The following is a 19,417-nucleotide window of genomic DNA, read 5'->3' as shown; positions in this document are numbered from 1 at the left end:
TAGAGTCAATACAGATCTAACTATATTCACATCTCATCTAAGGGAGGAGTCCATGTTTATATCTTAGAAACATCTGGAACAAGTCATGTTATTCTTAGCATATATACAGTTACAATAAATGATTGACTGTAGTTGCTTGTGTAGTCCTCAGCCCCTCCTCCCTCTCTGTGTCTGTCTCACACATAGACACAAAGTCAAAACTATTGTCACTGTTTTCTGAGAGATTCAGTTTCAGAGGGAAAAGGGTAAAGGTCATCCCTTGTGTCCGGCCTGCTGGGAAGCTCCAGTCCAAACATATTCACTGTTCAATCTCTTATCATTTCTGTAACTAAAATTAAAACTGATATCTATTTTGTTTGTTTTCATTGTACAAAGTGCTGCAACTCTATTGGCTGGGTATTCTGGTCTGAGCTCTCCCAGTCAGATAATGGCCCGAGTGCCAGAGGATACTGGCATAACTCCTCTGACTGGCTCAAACCGGATGCAGATCATACTGATGGGATCAGCAGAGCAGCTTATAGCCTTTCAACAGTTAAGTGTGCTCAGTTGGTAAATGCAAATGTTGAAATCATGGAGCTCTAAAAAGAGTGAGTGCAGTTAAATGCAGATTTTGGGGCAAACCAAATGACTTGACCTCTATTTTACTCTTTCACTGAGCAGCATATAAAAATAAATCCTTTCATTTATTCTAAAATAACCTCATGAAAAAATACCAAATTTGTAACCTGAACATGAAATTCAATTATGGGAATTAAAAATCATCCACTTCTTGTCCTCTGCATCTCTGCTGTGTCAGGAAACACCTGTTTTCCTTAAAGTTTCCCTTTGACCGTGAGTTACCTCAAGGGATAATTTTGGGTTATTACCTCATGGGTTTTCTTTCTTTTCCTTATCGTAACAAGCCGGATAGTCAGATAGATTATAACTGGGTCCCAGTGTATCCTTAAAAAGTCTTTAGTATGGATGAGCATCTATTTTCTGTTCACTTTTTTATGTTTTATATTACTGGTATTTTACATCCCACAACAAGGAACATTTCCATACTGCGTAGTGGGTGGTGGCATTTTAACCTAGAAGAAGAGTGTGTTTTTCCAGTTTCCAATTTGAAGGCTGTGACGGGGAAAAAGGGAAAATACAAGAACATGATGCTGCGATTAAGCAAAGCAGGCTCAGTCATGGGTAAAGCTAATTCAATAAGAATTCAGTGAGTTGGAACCATCCAGTTATATGTATGCGGCCAACACATTCTCACTCTGACCTCGTCACATATTGACGTTTGGTCATGGACTTTCCACGTCCACATACGATGTGCAAGGTACCCTGGGTGTGTTGGCTGTTGACGTTCTGGGACATCATGTCAAGTTCTGCCTGTTACAGGCATTGTCTTGTTTCAAGATACAATTCCGTTTTCACAGGAAATTTAACCTTTACATACCGTTTCAAAATAAACGCACTACGTCGGTACAACACTGCAGACAAACACACGTGGTTAGGTTTAGGACAAAAGAAACGGGTTTGACTTGAGAATCTTAGGGGACACGAACACCGCTCTTTTGGGTGAAAGTTGGTGTTTGTTGGACCCATCCACCACCCCTCCTGCCCCCCAGTTGGACTTTTGCTGCCTTAACTTTTGTCCTTCCCCCTTATGCTGTCGGGCGCTGTTAAACTATGCGACATTAAAGGACACCTTTTTTATGTTGGTTTCTGATGCTGCAAGTCACTGCTCAAGCGCCGGATTTCGATGACTTCGGAGTGAGACCGGGCTCATGAGGCGCACTGTGACCTTTAACAACCGCTATGCTAGCAATCGATAAAGAACTATGTCCATTGAGTTAGTTGCAGTAAACTCAGGGATGAAAAGCTACTTTTATGTGTTGAGAAAAATCTTATATTTCTCAAGCAAAATAAACGACTAAAAGTCTAGATTCATTGCTGTAGTATTGGAATTAACTTTTCCTTTTAGAGGTATTAAAAATGTCATTCATTCATTAAAAGTACAATTTGTACTAAAAAAAACCGTGAAGATACCCTGTATAAACAAGCCAACTTTAGCTAGACTTTCTCAATCTGGCTAAACGTGAGGACAGACAGTCAATGTATCTTACCCTCTATGTACGACAACTTCACCTGGCTGCTAAAATTTTAAACAGCAGTCAAACTGGTTATGAAAGGGTTGATGACAGGACGTGGTGCATTAATGTAAAAGTTATGAGGCACTGGCTTTTTCCTCACATCCTCAATTAACACTTATTGTCATCAGTGTGTTGAGAACAGGGGTTGGCCCTTGGCAGAGACCCGCTGCTGTGCCACCTGGGGAACAATGCCTTCTGTGCAGCCCCCAGGATCTCCTGGGATACAATTGTTTCACTAATGTCATTGTAAACTTCAATAGGCTTTGGCTGGGCTCCCAATTCCTGCTACACAATGATAGTAATTCATCATGGGGATATTGAAATGGAGCTGCTGTCTGAGTGAGCGTGTCGCCACAGGGCCTCTATTGTCGATGTAGGACAAGACATCCGTGTTTTTTATTTGTTCTCCTGTCGGCCGGTGCAGTGCATCTGGCAAAGTCGTTCACACCTTGTTTATCAATTGGAGGGGTAACTTTGATAAGCTTTTTATGCAGGTGGAACAATAACTGGACAGATGCTGACTTCCTCCGTTGCTTTTGTCAGAATTACTACATCTGCTAGAGGGCTTTGCACGTCATTTTGGCTCTCCACCTTACACATTTGACCAGTTACTCATAGGAAGACGATTGCTTAGTGCAGCTTCAAAGGGAAACTTCAGTATCCTTCAGTTAGGACTGTATTTCCCCTCGTTTTTGTGTCTTGTTTCCGAGTGTCAACTGGAAATGTCAGTTTGTGAAACTGGTCCAGTAGAGAGCGCGCTGCAGCTGTCAGCCGAGAAACAGGCTGCAATGTAACCACCCCGTCAATTTCAGTCCATTAAAAGTGCTTGTTTTTGCCACTGACAGGCTCAGAATGTTATTATACGTGTCTGACAACATAATGAAAATGATCCCTACAGAGAAACAGAATGTTTTTCTTTACCTTACGCTGCATCCGTCCATTGAAACCAAGTCTATTCAAGGAGAAGTCTTGTTCCGAAATCTCGTGAGAGGCGACTTGCAGGAAGACAACAGTGGAAACGACAGTGAGAGTTGGACAATGTTGTGTTAGAGTACAGAGTACAGACCTGTGTTTTTGCCTTTTGTGAAGAAGCTACATTCTGTTATCAATTTCGTTAGAGGACTGGAAAAAGTTAAAATATTTAAACTTTAAAAGGCAATGCCATCTACTGCTACCAATGCCGGTATTCTCTACCGGCCAAAGCTAACTTTTTTTTCCCCAAGATTATTTTTTGGGTGATTCTTGCCTTCACTGATAGGACAGCTAAGATAGACAGGAAAGATGGGAGAATGAGCGGGGATCACATGCAGCAAAGGGCCATAGGCCAGAATTGAATGCAGAGGACCCAGCCCACATGTGGCACACACTCCACCAGGGGAGCCAGAGGTCGCCCCACCACAACTGACTTTACCGTCCTGCTGTCGTCCAATAAAATGACATCCAGTTTGCCAACTACTGCCTGCCTGATTCCATGTGACTGCAGCATTACTGTGATCTAAAACAATTTTTGTGACATGGCTCAATATTTAGCTGATTTTAACAATGTGGAAAAGTCTGCCAGATTTCAGAACGAGACTTCTCCTTGAGCGAGACTTAGTTACACAGGATAACAAACAGACCAGCTCAAGTCAAAGGTAAAGATTTTTTTTTTTTACTTATGATATTCTGAGCCTGTCAGTGGCCAAGAAGCACTGGTAGTAGACGTACATTGACGGTGCACAGTTGCCCTGAGTGTTAACACTGCAGCTTGTTTCGTGACTGCCGGCTGCAGCTCTCTGTCAATACTGGACCAACTTCAAAAATTGTCTCCATGAGTCAGTTAGACACAAAAACATGGGAAAATAGGCTCCAGGTTGAAATATACAAAAGATTCCCCTTAAACGTCAGCCCTAAATCATTTAAAGGATATCTTTTTTGTCTTATATTTATGGTTTTGGCCATCATTTTTTATCAGTTGTGATGTCACTGTACTCACCAAAGCAGTTGCTGAGGTCAGTTAGGTTGTACACAATTAAAGATTTTAGTTAGACGATTTTATTCACTTTACTTGGAGGTAAAACCAAGCCTGAGTGCCCCTAAAATGTCTGTCATAATCACTAATTGCACAGGAAAATTGCAAGCGCTCACTCTGGCAGATACGGTGGGTCAATGGTTAACCTGGAGGTCAGCCTATAAACCATGATGGATGTTTGCAAGAAACAGTTGGATAATATTTTGCTGCTTGTGTTCATTTTCCTGTCTGAGTGAGCGTGACTAACATTGAGGCTTGTTAAACCCAAAAGGATCATCTGACTTCCTGTGTTTCTTTCCCCATTTGACCATTTTCTTTTAGTATTTTTTAGACTTCAGGTGTAATGAGCTACAATCATGCACAGACATCTCAGATTTGTGCCGAGATTATAGACATGTTACTTATGCAATATTTCCTCCTGAATCTAATAGACCTAGATAGTGTATAAATATGAATCATGCATTCCCACACTAATGAGATATCCACATTTAGCATCTTGTAATGAGGTTTGCTGGCCTAATGTTGCATTCACATATTCCTAGATTAAGCGAATAATGAATTCCCCCTCAAAACACACCAAATCCCTCTTGGGCATTATTTAGATTTGAGCTCAGCATTACAGATCCCCCCCCCCTTTGGTTAATTATGCCTCTCTTAGTGGGGTATAAGCTAATAAGGGAGCACCAGGTGTGTTAGTGGTTGCTGACGATCACAGAATCTTGATTGGATGCAAAAGTGCTCGGACTGCACCTGGAAGCTCAGGGTCGTTAAAGGTCCCAGACCCAATCAACCCGATTCCCCTGTTTGGATTGGTCTGGAATAAAATCAATTGTGTTCAACTAGCTGGAACCTGAAATCTCGTCACCCTCGAGGTCTGTACAGATCATTTGCTGTAGGCAAATAGATCTCCTTCAGAACGCTTACAACTAATTTACCGGTGCTTGTTTCGTACCATGTGGGTCATGTTATTACAATCAGGACATTAGAGAGTGCTGGGGCTGCTATGGTGACACACTGATGAAGACAAACATGCACGGAAAAAGCTCATGAGCACTTTTCAATGTTTTCCACTAGCTGTGTTGCTTCAACACAAAACCTGACATCCAAATAATTTGCTGTAGGGCTGCAACTAACAATTATTTTCATTTCACTATTAATTGATTAGTTGTTCAGTCTATAAAGTGTCAGGAAAAGGGTAAAAAATGTCAATCAGTGTTTCCCGAAGCCCAAATTAACATTCTTAAATGTCTTCATACTGTCATAAGCTGTGTTTGCATGGGACTAGCATAACCAGGAGACATCATGTTATTTCGAAATTACCAGCAATGTCTGTGATTGCTGCGGCATATTCACACAGGATAAGCAAAGTCTGTATTTTACTTAAATTTTCTGACATCATTATCATTTGTAACTCAGCTCTACATAAGGCAGAAACACTACACAGCACTACGAGGGGTGACGTACAGTGTTAACCTCCTTTTTTCTCTTGCATGTAGGTTAAACAAACAGAGCTGATTCTGCCTTTTACTGCACATAGGTCTCCATGCTGCACCCAAAATGCTGTCAAGACTTTCTGTTACGATTGCCAATGCAGCCTCCACAATTCTCGACCGGGAAAGAGGCAGACAAGAGGCGCGGAAAAAACAGAAAACCAAAATACGACCCCAAATCACTTGCTGATTCGTATGGGTCAAATACTGTAGCACGACCTCTGTGTTTGGTGAAAAATAGTAGGTAATTTGTGGAGGAATTTTCACTTGACAAATTACAGACATGGCAGATTTGCACAGGATTAAGATCACAGATGACCTCTGAAATTATGACAAATTACCAGAGGTCCCCCGGGTAAAGCTAGTACAGAAACCAGAAAATATTCCCAATTTAGAAGCTGGAGTCAGAGAATTTTTTACATTTTTCTTCTTAGAAAATTACTCAAACTGATAAATCTATCATAATTACTAACTGATTATTTGTCGAAGCTCTACTTTGCTGCTGTGATTTTAACATTTATTGTAATGGGGAAAAAAAGCCAAGCCATTTAAGGAAATTCCAAATTTACTCCCTCTTTAATTCGTGCACCTTTAAATGGACTTAAGATTTATCCGTTTCTTTAGAACTCACAGTAAAGCTCCTGCCAGGATTCACCATCAGCTCCCTTATCAACACCAAAATGCTGCATCCAGACCCTCAAGGACCATGTTTATCCTATATACTAAATACACATCAATCAGACAATTTGTACTGCAACTAGGACATCTATATTTTAATGCACATCCAGGCTTTTTCCATCTTAATCTTCATATATATTCAGCAGATGGCAAACGCTCCATGGGAAAGCTGGTTGTGTTGTCGTGTTTCACCCAGTGGAGATGCCCTTGATCTGTATCCAGTAGTGGTGGTGTGTGTATGTGTGTGTGTATGTGTGTGTGTGTGTGTGTGTGTGTGCGCGCAGAGGGCTTCTCACTCCGCTGTGAAATAAACACAGCAGATAACATCTGTGTTGGTATGCTGCACCCTTGTGGTGCTCAGCTGCTACATCTCTATAAGTCCAGATAAGGAGGCTGCCTGGCTCCAAGGGAGTGAGATTGAATCTGTGGCATTTCACTCGATAAAGGATCCCACTGCATTTTCCCCCAGATTTAACAGCCTCCAGTGTGTAGTGGAGAAAACCATGGCACCACGGAGAAGTCTCTCTGAGCAGTAAAATGTTTTAAATTGCTGTAAATGTGCCACACCGACACTTATCTCTGTCAAGCACTGAGATACTTCCATGTATTCACAGATCAGCAGATGCAAAAAAAAAGGAAGCTGCGAGTCCTGGCGGCCCAATCATGCACATTTGAGTGCACGGTGCACACACTCAGTCCGATCCCACCAGTCGATTGTTCTCCATTAAGATGTCCTTTGTCTTGGAGTGCCGGCCTTGTTGCCTTGATCTTGCAGAGACGTCTCACGCAGTGGAAACTTGGCTACTGTGCAGCCGTGGTATTGACAGTGCAGGCGTCCCTAGGAGGTGACAAGGACAGCAATTGATTGGGACTAAATGAGAGTGAAGAGGAAGATTGATTGCCATCGATCCACTTCCTCCTCCAGCAGGCTCCTCCATCTTTGATTATGACCACTTTACGCCCAATCAAGTGTGTGTGAGCTGTGATGGGGGAAATCCCATTGAGAGGTATTAGCTCCATTTGCGAAGGCTGTAATTATGAGAGGATGTGAGGGCCCAAGGTCAACGCGCAGCAGGTGCTATCAGGCTGCATGATAATAATAGGGCTTCCTCTTGCTTCCCACTGCAATTTAGTCATATAGATAATAGGCTACGGGTAAGATGGTGTGTTCTGTGTGTGTGTGCCCGTGTTCCTCGGAGGACGCTTGCTGCATAATAAATGTTTCCATAAACAGGAAAACAGCTAGCTGCGGTGTAGCTCGATCATTTGCGATGCAGATTAAAAGATAACAGCGCTCCTTGTTGCTTTTTTTCACAATGTTTTTTTATTGAAAGCTTCATCAGAGAGAGAAAAAAAACAACTCATAAAACCCAAGTCAAATCCTAACATCCACAGATGTACAGATAGTTTCTCAAAGATCACACACACTGAGCAGCGTGTGCGAGGCGTGACCATGTCCTCCTCGGCGCTGAAACCAAGAAAAGTGAAAAACTAACGAAAACAACAAAAAGAGAAAAAAAAAAATAAAAAAAAATTAAAAACCGCTCTGCTGTCCTAATAAATAGTTCCTCTTTTAATCTGGTAAACGATTCCCACGCCCAACGCACTTTCTGTGCAGGCTATCTCTAAACAATTTGGTCGGCCATTTCCTAGTGATTGTTGGATTTTGTATTTCTCAGGGAGCTGTTTGAACTCCACGAGGGGCTGTGCTGGCTGGCTGGCTGCGCTCCTGGGGTTGTGTGGCCAATCGATAGCTCTCATCAAAGGTGGACCGAAGCATCAATTAAAAAGCACAGGGACTCGCTCTTGTGGGGGGGGGGGCAGTTTGAGCAATTTTCCCACTGCATTATGTGTGCGGAGAGTGTGTGAGTGTGTATGTGCTGGTCTGTGATGAGTTATTGAGCCACGGTTCTCTTTTACACTCAGTGGGAGACGGGCTGTGAGAGTAACTCTGAACTACTGTTTTCCTAACACACGAGAATCAATGTGGAATGGCTACAACTCGGTTCACGGGAAACCTCGCGACAAGTGGGTATGAGATGTGATAGATCTAATGAGTTGACCCCTGTGACAGTGCGGAAGCCACACTGCATACATTACTTTGGGGATCATGTCAGATTTAAGTATGGTGGCAGTGATAGTGAGAAACGGTGAGTTAGGGACGGATTGAGGAGACTGTTTTTTAAAAAATAAACACAGTGAAGAAAGCACCTCACCTTGAAAAACTGACACCAGATAAGACCAGGATGAGGGTAAAGTCTCAAGATTTGTGTTTATCAGGTATTTCAGAGAAGGTATAAGCTCACAGGAGATCAGATTTACCTTGTAGAGAGTGTGGGAGTTATCCACAGAAGACTGACGGGGAATGGAAGGTTGCATTTCCCTGCATTGCTCTTAATGTACAGAATTCTTCCTTTTCTTGTATCGAACAAAAGTTGGAAAACAATTCTGAGCATCTGATTTCACTTCCTCGGGGCACCAGATGAGTGAGATTTACTGCATTGTGACACTTAAAATGTGTAATATGTGATTGCATAAACTTTGCTTTCACAGTTTGGCACTATGGCAGCAAACAGTAACATCCTGACACTTAAGTAGTCAAACAGAGCACCAGTAGGGCCCAGGTTTACTCAGCAAAGTGAACGACATCCCAACAAGGACACCTCCAACCTGCTGTCCCTGCTAACAGAAACTAATGAATGTGATGGTGGCAACTTGGCCTATAATTCATGAGCCTGTTTCACAGTAGTCATTCTGGAGCAGCACCTGGACATGGATTGCAACTGGTGTCAGTGCCACGTTTCACAAATTCTTAGTAAAATGTGTCAGAATTAATAATGAACATGATGTCATAACTCAAATCGCAGCTTTCATGTTGCATTTGGTGAAAAAAGCCCTTGGATCTCTGGCCAATCTTCGCGAATACCCCTTTTCCACCAAATTCGCTCTGGTTCTTAAACTGGTTTCGTATCTAGCAAACCAGCCCACTCTTTCCCCCCTTTTTTGAGAGGCACCATTCTAATCAAGAATGTCATCAAAGGACTTGTGACAACTGAGTATGACATGTGATACATCTAATGAGTTCACTCCTGTGACAGTGACAAAGGTGAGTTATGGATGGATTGAGAACGCAGTGAAGTAAGCACCTTGCCTTAAAGAACTGACACCTGAGGAGACCAGGATGTTGCAAATTTGGTGATATGGGCCGCTGGATCTCGGGCCAATCTTCACTAATACCCCTTTCCCACCAAATTAGCTCTGGTTCTTGAACTGGTCCCGTTCAGGATTCTTGGAACGTTGGTGCTATCTAGCAACTAGCATGCTTTTCCACCAGTTTGAGCGGAATCATTGTCACCAAGTATGTGTCATCAACAGAGGGCATTGCACATTGCACATCTGTTATTACAGATATTTGTTTTTAGCAAAAAACAAAACAAAAAAAAACCAAGCATGAACCAATGGTTAATGAGACCACTGCATGCTCTCTATTCCCCAACAATTTCGCACTTGACGTCTCCATTGTTGCCCTTTCTTTCTTTCCAATCTGTAGAATATGACACGCCCATTGATGTTGTCACCGTTTGCACTTCAAGAAAAACCTGTCATTCTCTGGTTCCAGCTGAGAACCACCATTTTGGGCTCCAAACCAATTTATTTTTGGTCCACATGTTCAGACTGATTCAAAGTTAGGTGCGGGAACCGGATCGGAACCTGTTCCATGTTGGTGGAAAAGGGGCATGAGAGTACTTGAGATCCTAATACCTCAAGAGAGCAGCAGATTGGAGTCTGAAGGGTATGCTGATGTGGACTTGAAGAGGGGGAAGGAGGGAATGCAGCTAATGCAGATGGATGGATGGAAAGTGGTGGTAAGGTATGGCAGAGGTGGAAAATGAAGATCAACTGGGTAGAAAAGGACTGAAAGAGTATGTCTATGTGTGATAGGAGAGAAAGAGTGTTGCTAATTAGTGATGGGTCAGGCAAGGTCACCTCCTGGAGTCCTGTACAAAGGACATACTGCTGCATTAAGATGGAGAAACTCTAGGCTATGACCACTTCTGCCCGGCAACAGGAGCTAATGATCCCTCTCTCTTTCTTTCCCACACACACACACACACACACACACACACACACACACACACACACACACACACTCTTTCTCTCCTGGTATAGCTGGCTCCTGGTTTGTGCTGACACATGGGCTGACTGGGAGCAGAGCGTTTCTGCTACAGCCTCCTTAAAATTGCAGACATGCCTTCTGTACACTTCCACAAAGGTATTGGTATTCTAAAAAGATACATTATGCCATTGTGCTATTAAGAAAAAGCCATTTTCTGTTTGTTCAGTCGGTTCTTTCAGATCTCTGTGAAATATTAGTAGCGCACACCAAATGCAAACACCTGCCTTAACATCTCTTTTTTCTGTCTTGAATCTCCATTAGCAAAACAGAGCTGATATTCTTTGTTGTGCATTTTTTCCCATAATCTCTTGGCTATTTGTAATCCTATTTCCCATAATGCCATTACTATTGAATCTCAGGCCATTTGTGGGACGCTCTGCTTTCCGATGTGCAACTCCTGCATTATGAGTCCTATTAAGCTTCAAAAATGTCTCCTCTACTCTATAAAACAGCAGCTGTAAAAGTCTAGAGAACTCGGCTATAGCTATGCTGGATTCACAACCTCGCTAGAAGTTGTACTGTCGAGTAGAAGAACTCTTCACGCACGCACACTGACACACACATACTAGCTTAAAACTGGTAAAGTTGTAGTTTAGCAGCTCTGTTCACACTTAAAATGACTCAGGGATGGAACATAGCGAGTTGATGTGACAATGACGAACAGATAAGCGGCATGGGGGAAGTCCAGGGAGCTCTAAAACCCAACGTTTGTCAGTTGTTAGCCGTTAAAGACCGTAATGCAGCTTGTTTATGGGAAGATAAGAGCAGATCACAGCCTGGAGGAAAGTACAAGCAGATGTTGAGTGGCAGATGAGATGAAAGGAGAAGGGCAGGTGCTGATTTGATTGTACAATAAACAGCTGAACAGTCATTGAGAGACGGTTAGAACGACACATTTGGCTTTTGACCTCCGTTGGTAGATGGAAGATAAGAATAAACAGCAGGTATTAATACACACTGAGGAAAAAGAAAATGTGCGTATGGCTTTTAAAGGTGCAGTTCACCTCAGGAACCTGTGTGCCTGTTTCTTTTGAGTGTCGTCAAGTGGACAGGTGGCCTGTTAGGAGAGAGCTGATGGCCAAATGATCAACAGTGGCCGGCTTGTCACAGAGATCAGTGAACACAATGAAGGCACAAGCCTGAGAACGCTTCCTCTTTAGCACCATAGAGTAGCTTTGATATTGTGTAGCATTTCTTTAGCACAACTGAATCAAGCAAGCTCTTCCATGTGCTTTTTTTGGAATCATTTGGAAGCTTCGTAAAAAGGCACTCGATGTACAATTTGATTAATAGTTACAAACACTGCCACGCACGATGACGTAGCTTGCCTGTAATGTGCACAACACGCCATCATGGCCCCAAAGCGCACCGCTGGACTTAGATTTGAATGAGTCACATGAACTGCAAGAGCTCAATTGCAATTGTCACCAAACAAAAAGCTCCCTCTCTGTCTGGAAGAAAGGGGTCTTTTGAGGGACACTGGAGTGGATCCTATTGCCCCGGAGGGAGACAAATTGGGCCCGTCAAGCCTCATTGCGAGAGTGACTGAAATTGGTTTGTGGTTCTGCTTGTGCACCATCCAATAAAGAGAAGAAACCTCAGAGAGAGCGCGAGAGAGGAGGGGGAGAAAAGAGGGAGTGAATGAGGGAAAATGAGAGCAAAAGGAGCCTGGCTTGGCCATGGCACATTAATGGTGCCAGTGAAGCAGGGAAAAAAACGGGGTCTTTTTAGCGCCGTAGCCCCACAGTGGGGCAGAGCGGGCAAGCATGGGCGAACAGAGCAGACACACAGCGCTCCTGACACACAAAGTCTGCTGTAATGGGGGCAGAAATGGCTGCTGTCCCACAGGCAATTTCTTCTGGGGACAATCCTCTGAGATGAAATCATTGAAAACCCGACACAGCTCTGGGATGGAAAGACCGGATAAGATGTGACAGGGTTGTTTGTGCAACAAATTGGGACAACCAGGGGTGTAGCTGACACTCAGAGGTGGGGCAGGGGAAGGAACTGCCATCAACATCTTGTTATGGCTGGTGAGGAGCCTAGTTAGTTCCCGCAGGTGTGCTGACCTCCACCGCTTGTGTTGGGCAAATGATCAAGGGAACGTTCAAGACAGACTGTCCTCTACTGGCCTTTAAGCACACTTCTTCCTGGCCTTGTTAGTGTCACAGAGTGATGGTAGTCTTACAATGCAAACAAGTCTTGCCTCTGTTCAGATGTGTATTAAAGGAATTGTGCCACATTACTTCACAGTAATTCCTTGCTGGTTCAATATTAGGGCCCTGACACACCAAGCAGACGGTCAGCCATCGGTCTGTGGCGGGTTGTGGGTGAGCATCTGTTGCCCTACTTTTGGTGATGGTGTGTCATGCTCCGTTGGCACTAGTCTGCCCTTGTAGGCTTTATTTCGGCAAATTCAGCATGTTGATTGGCAGTTCAGCTCATTGCACGAAAAGAGAAACAGAAGTTGTTTGTAAATGTTTGTTATTAAACAAACAAATGAAACAAAGGTAAATATGCTTTGTTCTTTAAACATCGGGTTGTGTTGTTAAGGTGCTAACTGGCTAACTAGCATCTTGAATCTGTCAGGCTGGTTACCCTTTTTAAATGACGAATACAGACTACCTCTGCCTGCATATATGGAAAGTTATTTCCTCTCATACAGGCACAGAGCATACATGCTAGTGGGCTGTTGGCTGTTGTCTTTGTGTTGTGTTCAAGTGCAACTTTTTGGCTGAACGTGAGGTAATGCAAAAGTCAGCTTTCGTCAGTACTAGTTCTTTGATTGCGGTTTGGTGTGTCGAGGTCTTTACGCTCACGATGACGACAAGACACCAGTAAATTACTGCCTTTGGCCAAGAAACAATCCGGCATGTGAACCCCTGTAACACCACAAGGTGGCGTTTTTACTCTCAGTTTTTTGTATAGATTAAAAAACAAGATATGACATATTAATCATGTCCTTCTAGAACTCTCTCCCCCTCTTTTAGATCAGATAAGTCCATAAACTGCTTCGAATACTTTGAAAAACCCATCTCTAGCAATCTGCCCCTGTAATTTATTTGCGTCCTCTGTATTTGTTTATGCGTCCTTTCTGTGTAAAGCTGTATGCTTCTTATTTTTCTGCATCCGTATCTTGTGAAGGACTTTGTAACCTTGTTTTAGTTAGTGAGCTTTAGACATGCTGGTAGGTGGATTTAATTACCTTCGGACAGAGCCAGGCTAGCTGTTTCCCCCTGTTTCCGATGTTTGTGCTAAGCTAAGTAACCAGCTGCCATTAACTTCATATTTACCATACAGAAGAGAGAGTGAAGTCAATCCTCTGATCCAACTCTCAGGAGGAAAGTGAACAAGCATATATCCCAAAAAAGTTCAATCATTCTTTTAAGCATTTCAATAACTTCTTCAAGGTTGTTTTATTATGCTTTGGCTGCCAAATGTGATAAGTCAGTACCGCTGAGTGCCATAAAGTTTATGCAATCATTGCTAAAAGCTTTGATTTGTACACTTCTTGGGCCTAACAACTCATCTGATGTACAAAATGCAGCAAACACCACTCAACTGGTATTCAGGGTGGGTAAATACTCAAAAAAGTGACCTATGTTTGGTGATACATGACAGAGGGTAACAGGAGGTCAAACAGCAGCAGCAGCAGCAGCAGCAGCAGCAGCGAGGTTCCCAGTTCAACACTGAAGCTCAGTATGTTGAGAAATGTTTGAGTTAGTTATGGTTGACTTGAAGAGATAAAGAGACAGAAATCACTAAGGGGACAATGCTGGAAGCAGTGTGTCGACAACCACGGAGCGTAGCAAGCAACATTCCCCAATCTGTTTCCTAAAGTTTTCCCTGCAGGATCTGAGAGATAGAGAGAGGTGGAATGCACCCACAGTGTGTGAAAGCATCGTAATGAGACATATATAATGAAACCAAAAGACAAGAAGAAGAGGAGGTGAAGATAAAGGACTTTTGGTAGGACTGCCACTGGTTGCATCACACTTTAAATACTGTTTGATGTGTGTGTGTGTGAGAGTTTGTACAGTAAGTGTATGCATGTTGAGATATGTATCTGTGTGTGTGTGTGTGGTGTGTGTGTGTGTGTGTGTGTGTGTGTGACAGCTTGGACAACCGTGGAAAACTAGCTTAAACCCGGTGAAAAAGATGCTAAGAAGGATAGTAAGGACTGGTCCGGCCATCAAGGTCAAATAAAAAAACAACGACAACAGCAACATCAACAACAACAATATCAACATTAACATCATCAACAACAACAACATCAACAACAACAAAATCAAACTGAAAAATGAAAAGGAAAAGAAAACAAAAAAACAAAAAACAAAAACAAAACTCTGGTTCAGAGTGTCTCTTCATCTTTGGTATAAAAATGGCCATCCATGGGCTGCATTTGATCCACAACTAGGAAAGAACTACAGAAATTGTCAACAATTTCTTCTATTGCTTTTGCACTGATTGGTTTAAACCGTTAAGCTCCTACTGAATCTACTGTTTTTATTTCACTGCCAGAATTTTTTCCATAATTTTTTTGTTCATTTTATCATTTTTTTTCTTTCTTCTTTTTTTTTTTCTTTTCGCAGTGTGACAAGCAAAGCGGGCTAAAAACATCTTAAAGCTCATAAAAAAGGTAAAATGTGGCAGATAAAAAGCACTAATGTCATCGACAGCAACTTTGCCATGTAAAATAATAATTATGATAATAAAAAACAAGTTCAGCATTTGCAACAGACTGCATCCACAATGCAGCATGTTTTCTTAATTTTTTCTTTTTTTTTTTCCTCATTGTGAAAAATCTCTTCAAAGCTTCTTCTCCCCACCCACAAGTCTTTTACCCCAACAGACATTTTGTTTTCTTCTGACACTTAGTTACCTCTGACATAATAATTATCAAAGTTTTCTTCTAATGAAGAAAAGAAAAAAAGCTCTTCTCTATTAAATCTGTACAGCTTATGTGATAGATTCTTTTTTCCTCTTTAGAACAACTCAGCCAGTGTCTTGTACCCTCCGTGTGGTCCAAGAGACTGATTTCGTTTGTTATTTTTTTTTCCTAACCAGACGTCAGACTTTAACTCTGTAAAAAGTTTCTGCCGCCCTTCAAATTAAGGCCATGAAGATTCAAGAAAGAAAAAAACACTTTGTTTTTGAATATATCTAGAAAACTAAAATTTAACACTAGAACATAAAAAAGAGTGAAAAGAAATTGTAGCTTAATATCTGAGGAAGACAATCTCTGTGTGTATCTCAAACTTGACTCCCCTTTTCTAATTACAAAATAAACTTCATCACCTACCTGCGCATTCAACCTTTTTTTGTCATTTTCTTTTTGTTTGTTTTTTTCTTTTTTTTTTTTTTTTAATTGGTTGAGAATTTTCTTTGAGAAACTTTTCAAGCTTCAGCCCAGCCCTTCAGGCAGGTTCCCAGACTAAACAATTTCGCTTCTTTGCACTGTGCCCAGCAATTTTCTCATCCCCTTCCTCAGCATTCTTTGCCTCCTTCTTGCGTTGTTGTTTTTTTTCTTTTTCTTTTTTTCTCGTAGGCCAGGTAGGAAATGAAAAAAGTGTCTCTTTTTTGGTGCCTGGGCAATCTGGAAGCAATCTCTTTCTTTTCTCTTTTCCTCACATTCACAGTGCAGCCACCTTCTGTCTCAAGGCAACGCTGTCACAGGAACATTCGCTCAGGCCGTTGCTATCTGATGAAAGAGGAGAAAACAGAGAGAGAGAAAGAGAAAGAGGGGGGGTGCCATTGTAATCAAAGCACAATATTACAAACAGAAAAGCAATAGAGCTGACAGCTGACAGCCCGGTCACAAGACTGAGGCAAAATGAAGAACGTTAAATGTTTCTGATGAGGTCAGGAAAACAAAAAGTGCTGCCAAAATGACGAGCAACTGACATCAGCAGCCAGGAATGATTTGAGTCATTCATAATTCCACTGTTGAGTCTCATTTTATTTAGATTCACATTTCGTATTGTGCTCCTTCACTTGTCAAAGACAAATAACTTGCAGAAATTTGACCGCTTAAGTCCAAAACACCCTAAAATAAATCTAAATATTTTGTATGCCAATATCCCTACAGTTCATTAAATAATTCACAGACAGGAAGCTCATCTGTACAAGTTCGAAGGAGTGAAAAACCCCTTTGTGGCAGAATTTACGTTTTAGACCACAAAATGAAATACATAAACAGAGCATGTTGGGAGAGGGTAATATGAATAACAAATACCTGACAAAATTTATTTTACAGAACCTGAGATGGAACATGGAGGGGAAAAGATATGAGATGCCCCAGAACTTTATGAGAAAGTTTTCTGGGTTGAAATAAATAAGTAAATGAACACAATTAAATAAGTAAATAAAAAGGTAAATGGAAGCAACCAACAATGGAGCACACACCCACAGAGGTTCATAGAATTAATATTGAGACTGGCCTCAAATATAAAGACATTAACTTAGTGCTTGGCAGTAGGCACGCTTTCAACGAACTAGCGTACTCCATGGTCTCTCCGCCTCATGCCCTGCCACTGGGAGACCACTTTGCTTGGAGGAGAATGAATGGCAGCTCGGTTAGTGGCTGTAGCAACATGAATCAGCCCTGGGGTCAGTGCAGGTCGGTCGCACATATAAAGTTTGGTGATCCCCGAAGGCCCCGACTGCCTATCGGATCAGCAGACTTTCTGTTGCTGCTGTTACACAGGTTAGAGCCCTGCTGTTACCCTGGCGCAGGGGTTTACGCTGACTGAATTCAAGTTGCCACTGAGTACTCTTAGTAGTCTTCTAGCAGGGGTTTGTAGTCTGCTAAACAATAAGTTAATTAAAATCTGCGCCCTACATTGCTATTTTCCAAGCTACTATAGCTATAATATTTCGCGGGACTGTCATGACTGTGGTTTCCATGGGAAAGCAGCCATCAAGGTCTTTGTTACATGGAAGTGGGCGTGGTTTCATCTGACGTAGGTTGGAAAAACAGTAGTGCAGCCAGGTCAGATTACGCTTTGGGATGATAGTGTCCCTTTGCTCTTTGTATTGTGTGAAAACTGTGCTTACTGCCAAACACTGATTTACTGTCTTTATATTTGGGGCCAATGTCAGAATAAAATCCTATGAACCTCGCCCACAGGTTTGTGCAGTCCACTGTTATGGTTGTTTCCATGGTGTGGAAATGACCCGAACTGACCTGAAAAACTATTGCGAGATCTCGCAAAAGCTCATCTTTTTTATTTTTCAACCTTTGATTGTTCTTTCCCTCCATGTCCTTCCCAGGCTTTAATATGACCTTAAAGCTGACCTGCTCATTGATTTGTAACATGACCTAATACACACATTTATATTTCATCACAAACTTTCATATTGCCCACAACCCATGCTTACACTTAAGAGTTTAAAAAATATGTGACAATAAAAATAATGTGAAAAATAACAAAAAATAAGATTAATAATAAAAATTATCCTGAAGAGAGAGAACGGCATGTTTAAATGATTGACAGCAACTGTCCTGCTTCACTGTTTGACTTACTTGGACTGGTATGAGTAAGCAGGAACGTGGTCGGCAGCACTGTCCACCTGGATCTGTTGCTGCTGGCCAGCCACCTCCTGTGACGAGGGAGCCACTGTCTGGGGGGAGGCGTCCGTCACCACTCCCTGGGGACACAGAGGGGAGGAAATGTGTCAGCTCTGAACTTTAACAAGCTTCTCTCTGCAACGCTTGGCACTTACTGCTGAAAAGTATGTGACAGAATCAAGTAAAACCTCGGCTTCTACGACTTCTGTCTGCTCTGTACATAGAGTACGTGTCCTCTGTCCTTCTGTCCTGGGAGAGGGGAGTGTCCTCTGTTGTTAAAGGAGCTTTTTCTTACCCGAATCAAGTGTCTAACTGTACAGACTCAGACAAACTCATAATTTGGGGCTTTGGAAATAATATACAATAATACATAACATAATAAACAAAACTGTTTTGACATGACATAAAAGAAAAACAATAAAGTTGTGATTATTAATGTCTCTGACTGACAGGTCCATCAAGCATAGACAAACAACTCTCACACACACAGAACTTCATTTCAAATATTAAACTTTTCCAACCAAGGATGCCAACATACCATCTGTCAGAAATGCATATAAAATAATGGCGGGGCGCCAAGAATTTTTACATTTATGGACAGTAAAGGTGCGGCCATGACATTTAACTCAAGTGTGCTACAGAAAAATACAAAGAATATTTGTCTTTCATATAAATATTAAAGATCCAGTAGGATTTAGAGGAATACATTATTGGCAGAGATGAAATATACAATATTCATGATTATGTTTATATTAGTTTATAATGACCTGTAGCTAAGAACTGTGTATTTGTACCTTTGAGTCAGCTGTTTATAGCTATATATGGAGCCAGTCGTCTTCCACACAAGCCCCGCAGGAAGTATGCCAGGCTTTAAAAACAATTTTTGTAGTGGGCAAACAGTGGAATAACAATTTCAGAGTCCCTTACGTGATGCCATTAGGCCCAAACTTTTTCCCATAGACTTACATTGTGAAAGAGACGTCTGTTTATCAGTGGATACATTTTTCTGGGCGTCACAAGCCACGCAAATTCATTTCACCATCAGAATTTGATCCATTTGGTCTGATAGCATTTTGAAAGTCTAAAAGAGCTGCACAGTTGAATCATTTTATGCCCATTCAAGTTAGCTGAGTGCTAAACTGGACGTAGCCAGCTTGGCCACGGAAGTCACTAGTGCACCTGCTCTATGGGACCAATGATGCGGAAGCAGTGCTGGTCATCCAGATAATTTCATACACAGCAGTCTAACGTTTTTGGCTTCATGCCCCACTGAGCACCTTTCACATGGTAGGGGTCCCGCCTTCAATGCTGTATCCAGTTATCTTAATACATCCATGCTTCCACAGAGTCTGCCATGTT

General features: G+C 42.0%; 1 protein-coding gene across 8 annotated transcripts in view; it reads right to left on the bottom strand.

The window, feature by feature from the left end:
- Window positions 1-7,621: 7,621 nt before the first annotated feature.
- The window catches only part of rbms3 (RNA binding motif, single stranded interacting protein), a 381,273-nt gene continuing 369,477 nt past the window's right edge, over window positions 7,622-19,417 (bottom strand). For 6 of the 8 annotated variants that reach the window (XM_050035272.1, XM_050035274.1, XM_050035273.1 and 3 more), the window contains 2 exons: window positions 18,014-18,138; window positions 7,622-16,189 (listed from right to left, as the gene is read on the bottom strand). In XM_050035272.1, the coding sequence (XP_049891229.1) occupies window positions 16,186-16,189; window positions 18,014-18,138 (129 nt within the window). In that variant the 3' untranslated portion in view covers window positions 7,622-16,185. Of the gene's footprint in view, window positions 16,190-18,009; window positions 18,139-19,417 lie in introns of those variants that run through there. The other 2 variants (XM_050035279.1, XM_050035276.1) reach the window with 2 other exon arrangements.

This window comes from Epinephelus moara, chromosome 22 (genome assembly GCF_006386435.1).
Source record: "Epinephelus moara isolate mb chromosome 22, YSFRI_EMoa_1.0, whole genome shotgun sequence".
NCBI lineage: Eukaryota > Metazoa > Chordata > Actinopteri > Perciformes > Serranidae > Epinephelus > Epinephelus moara.
This window is presented reverse-complemented; position numbering and strand designations above follow the sequence as displayed.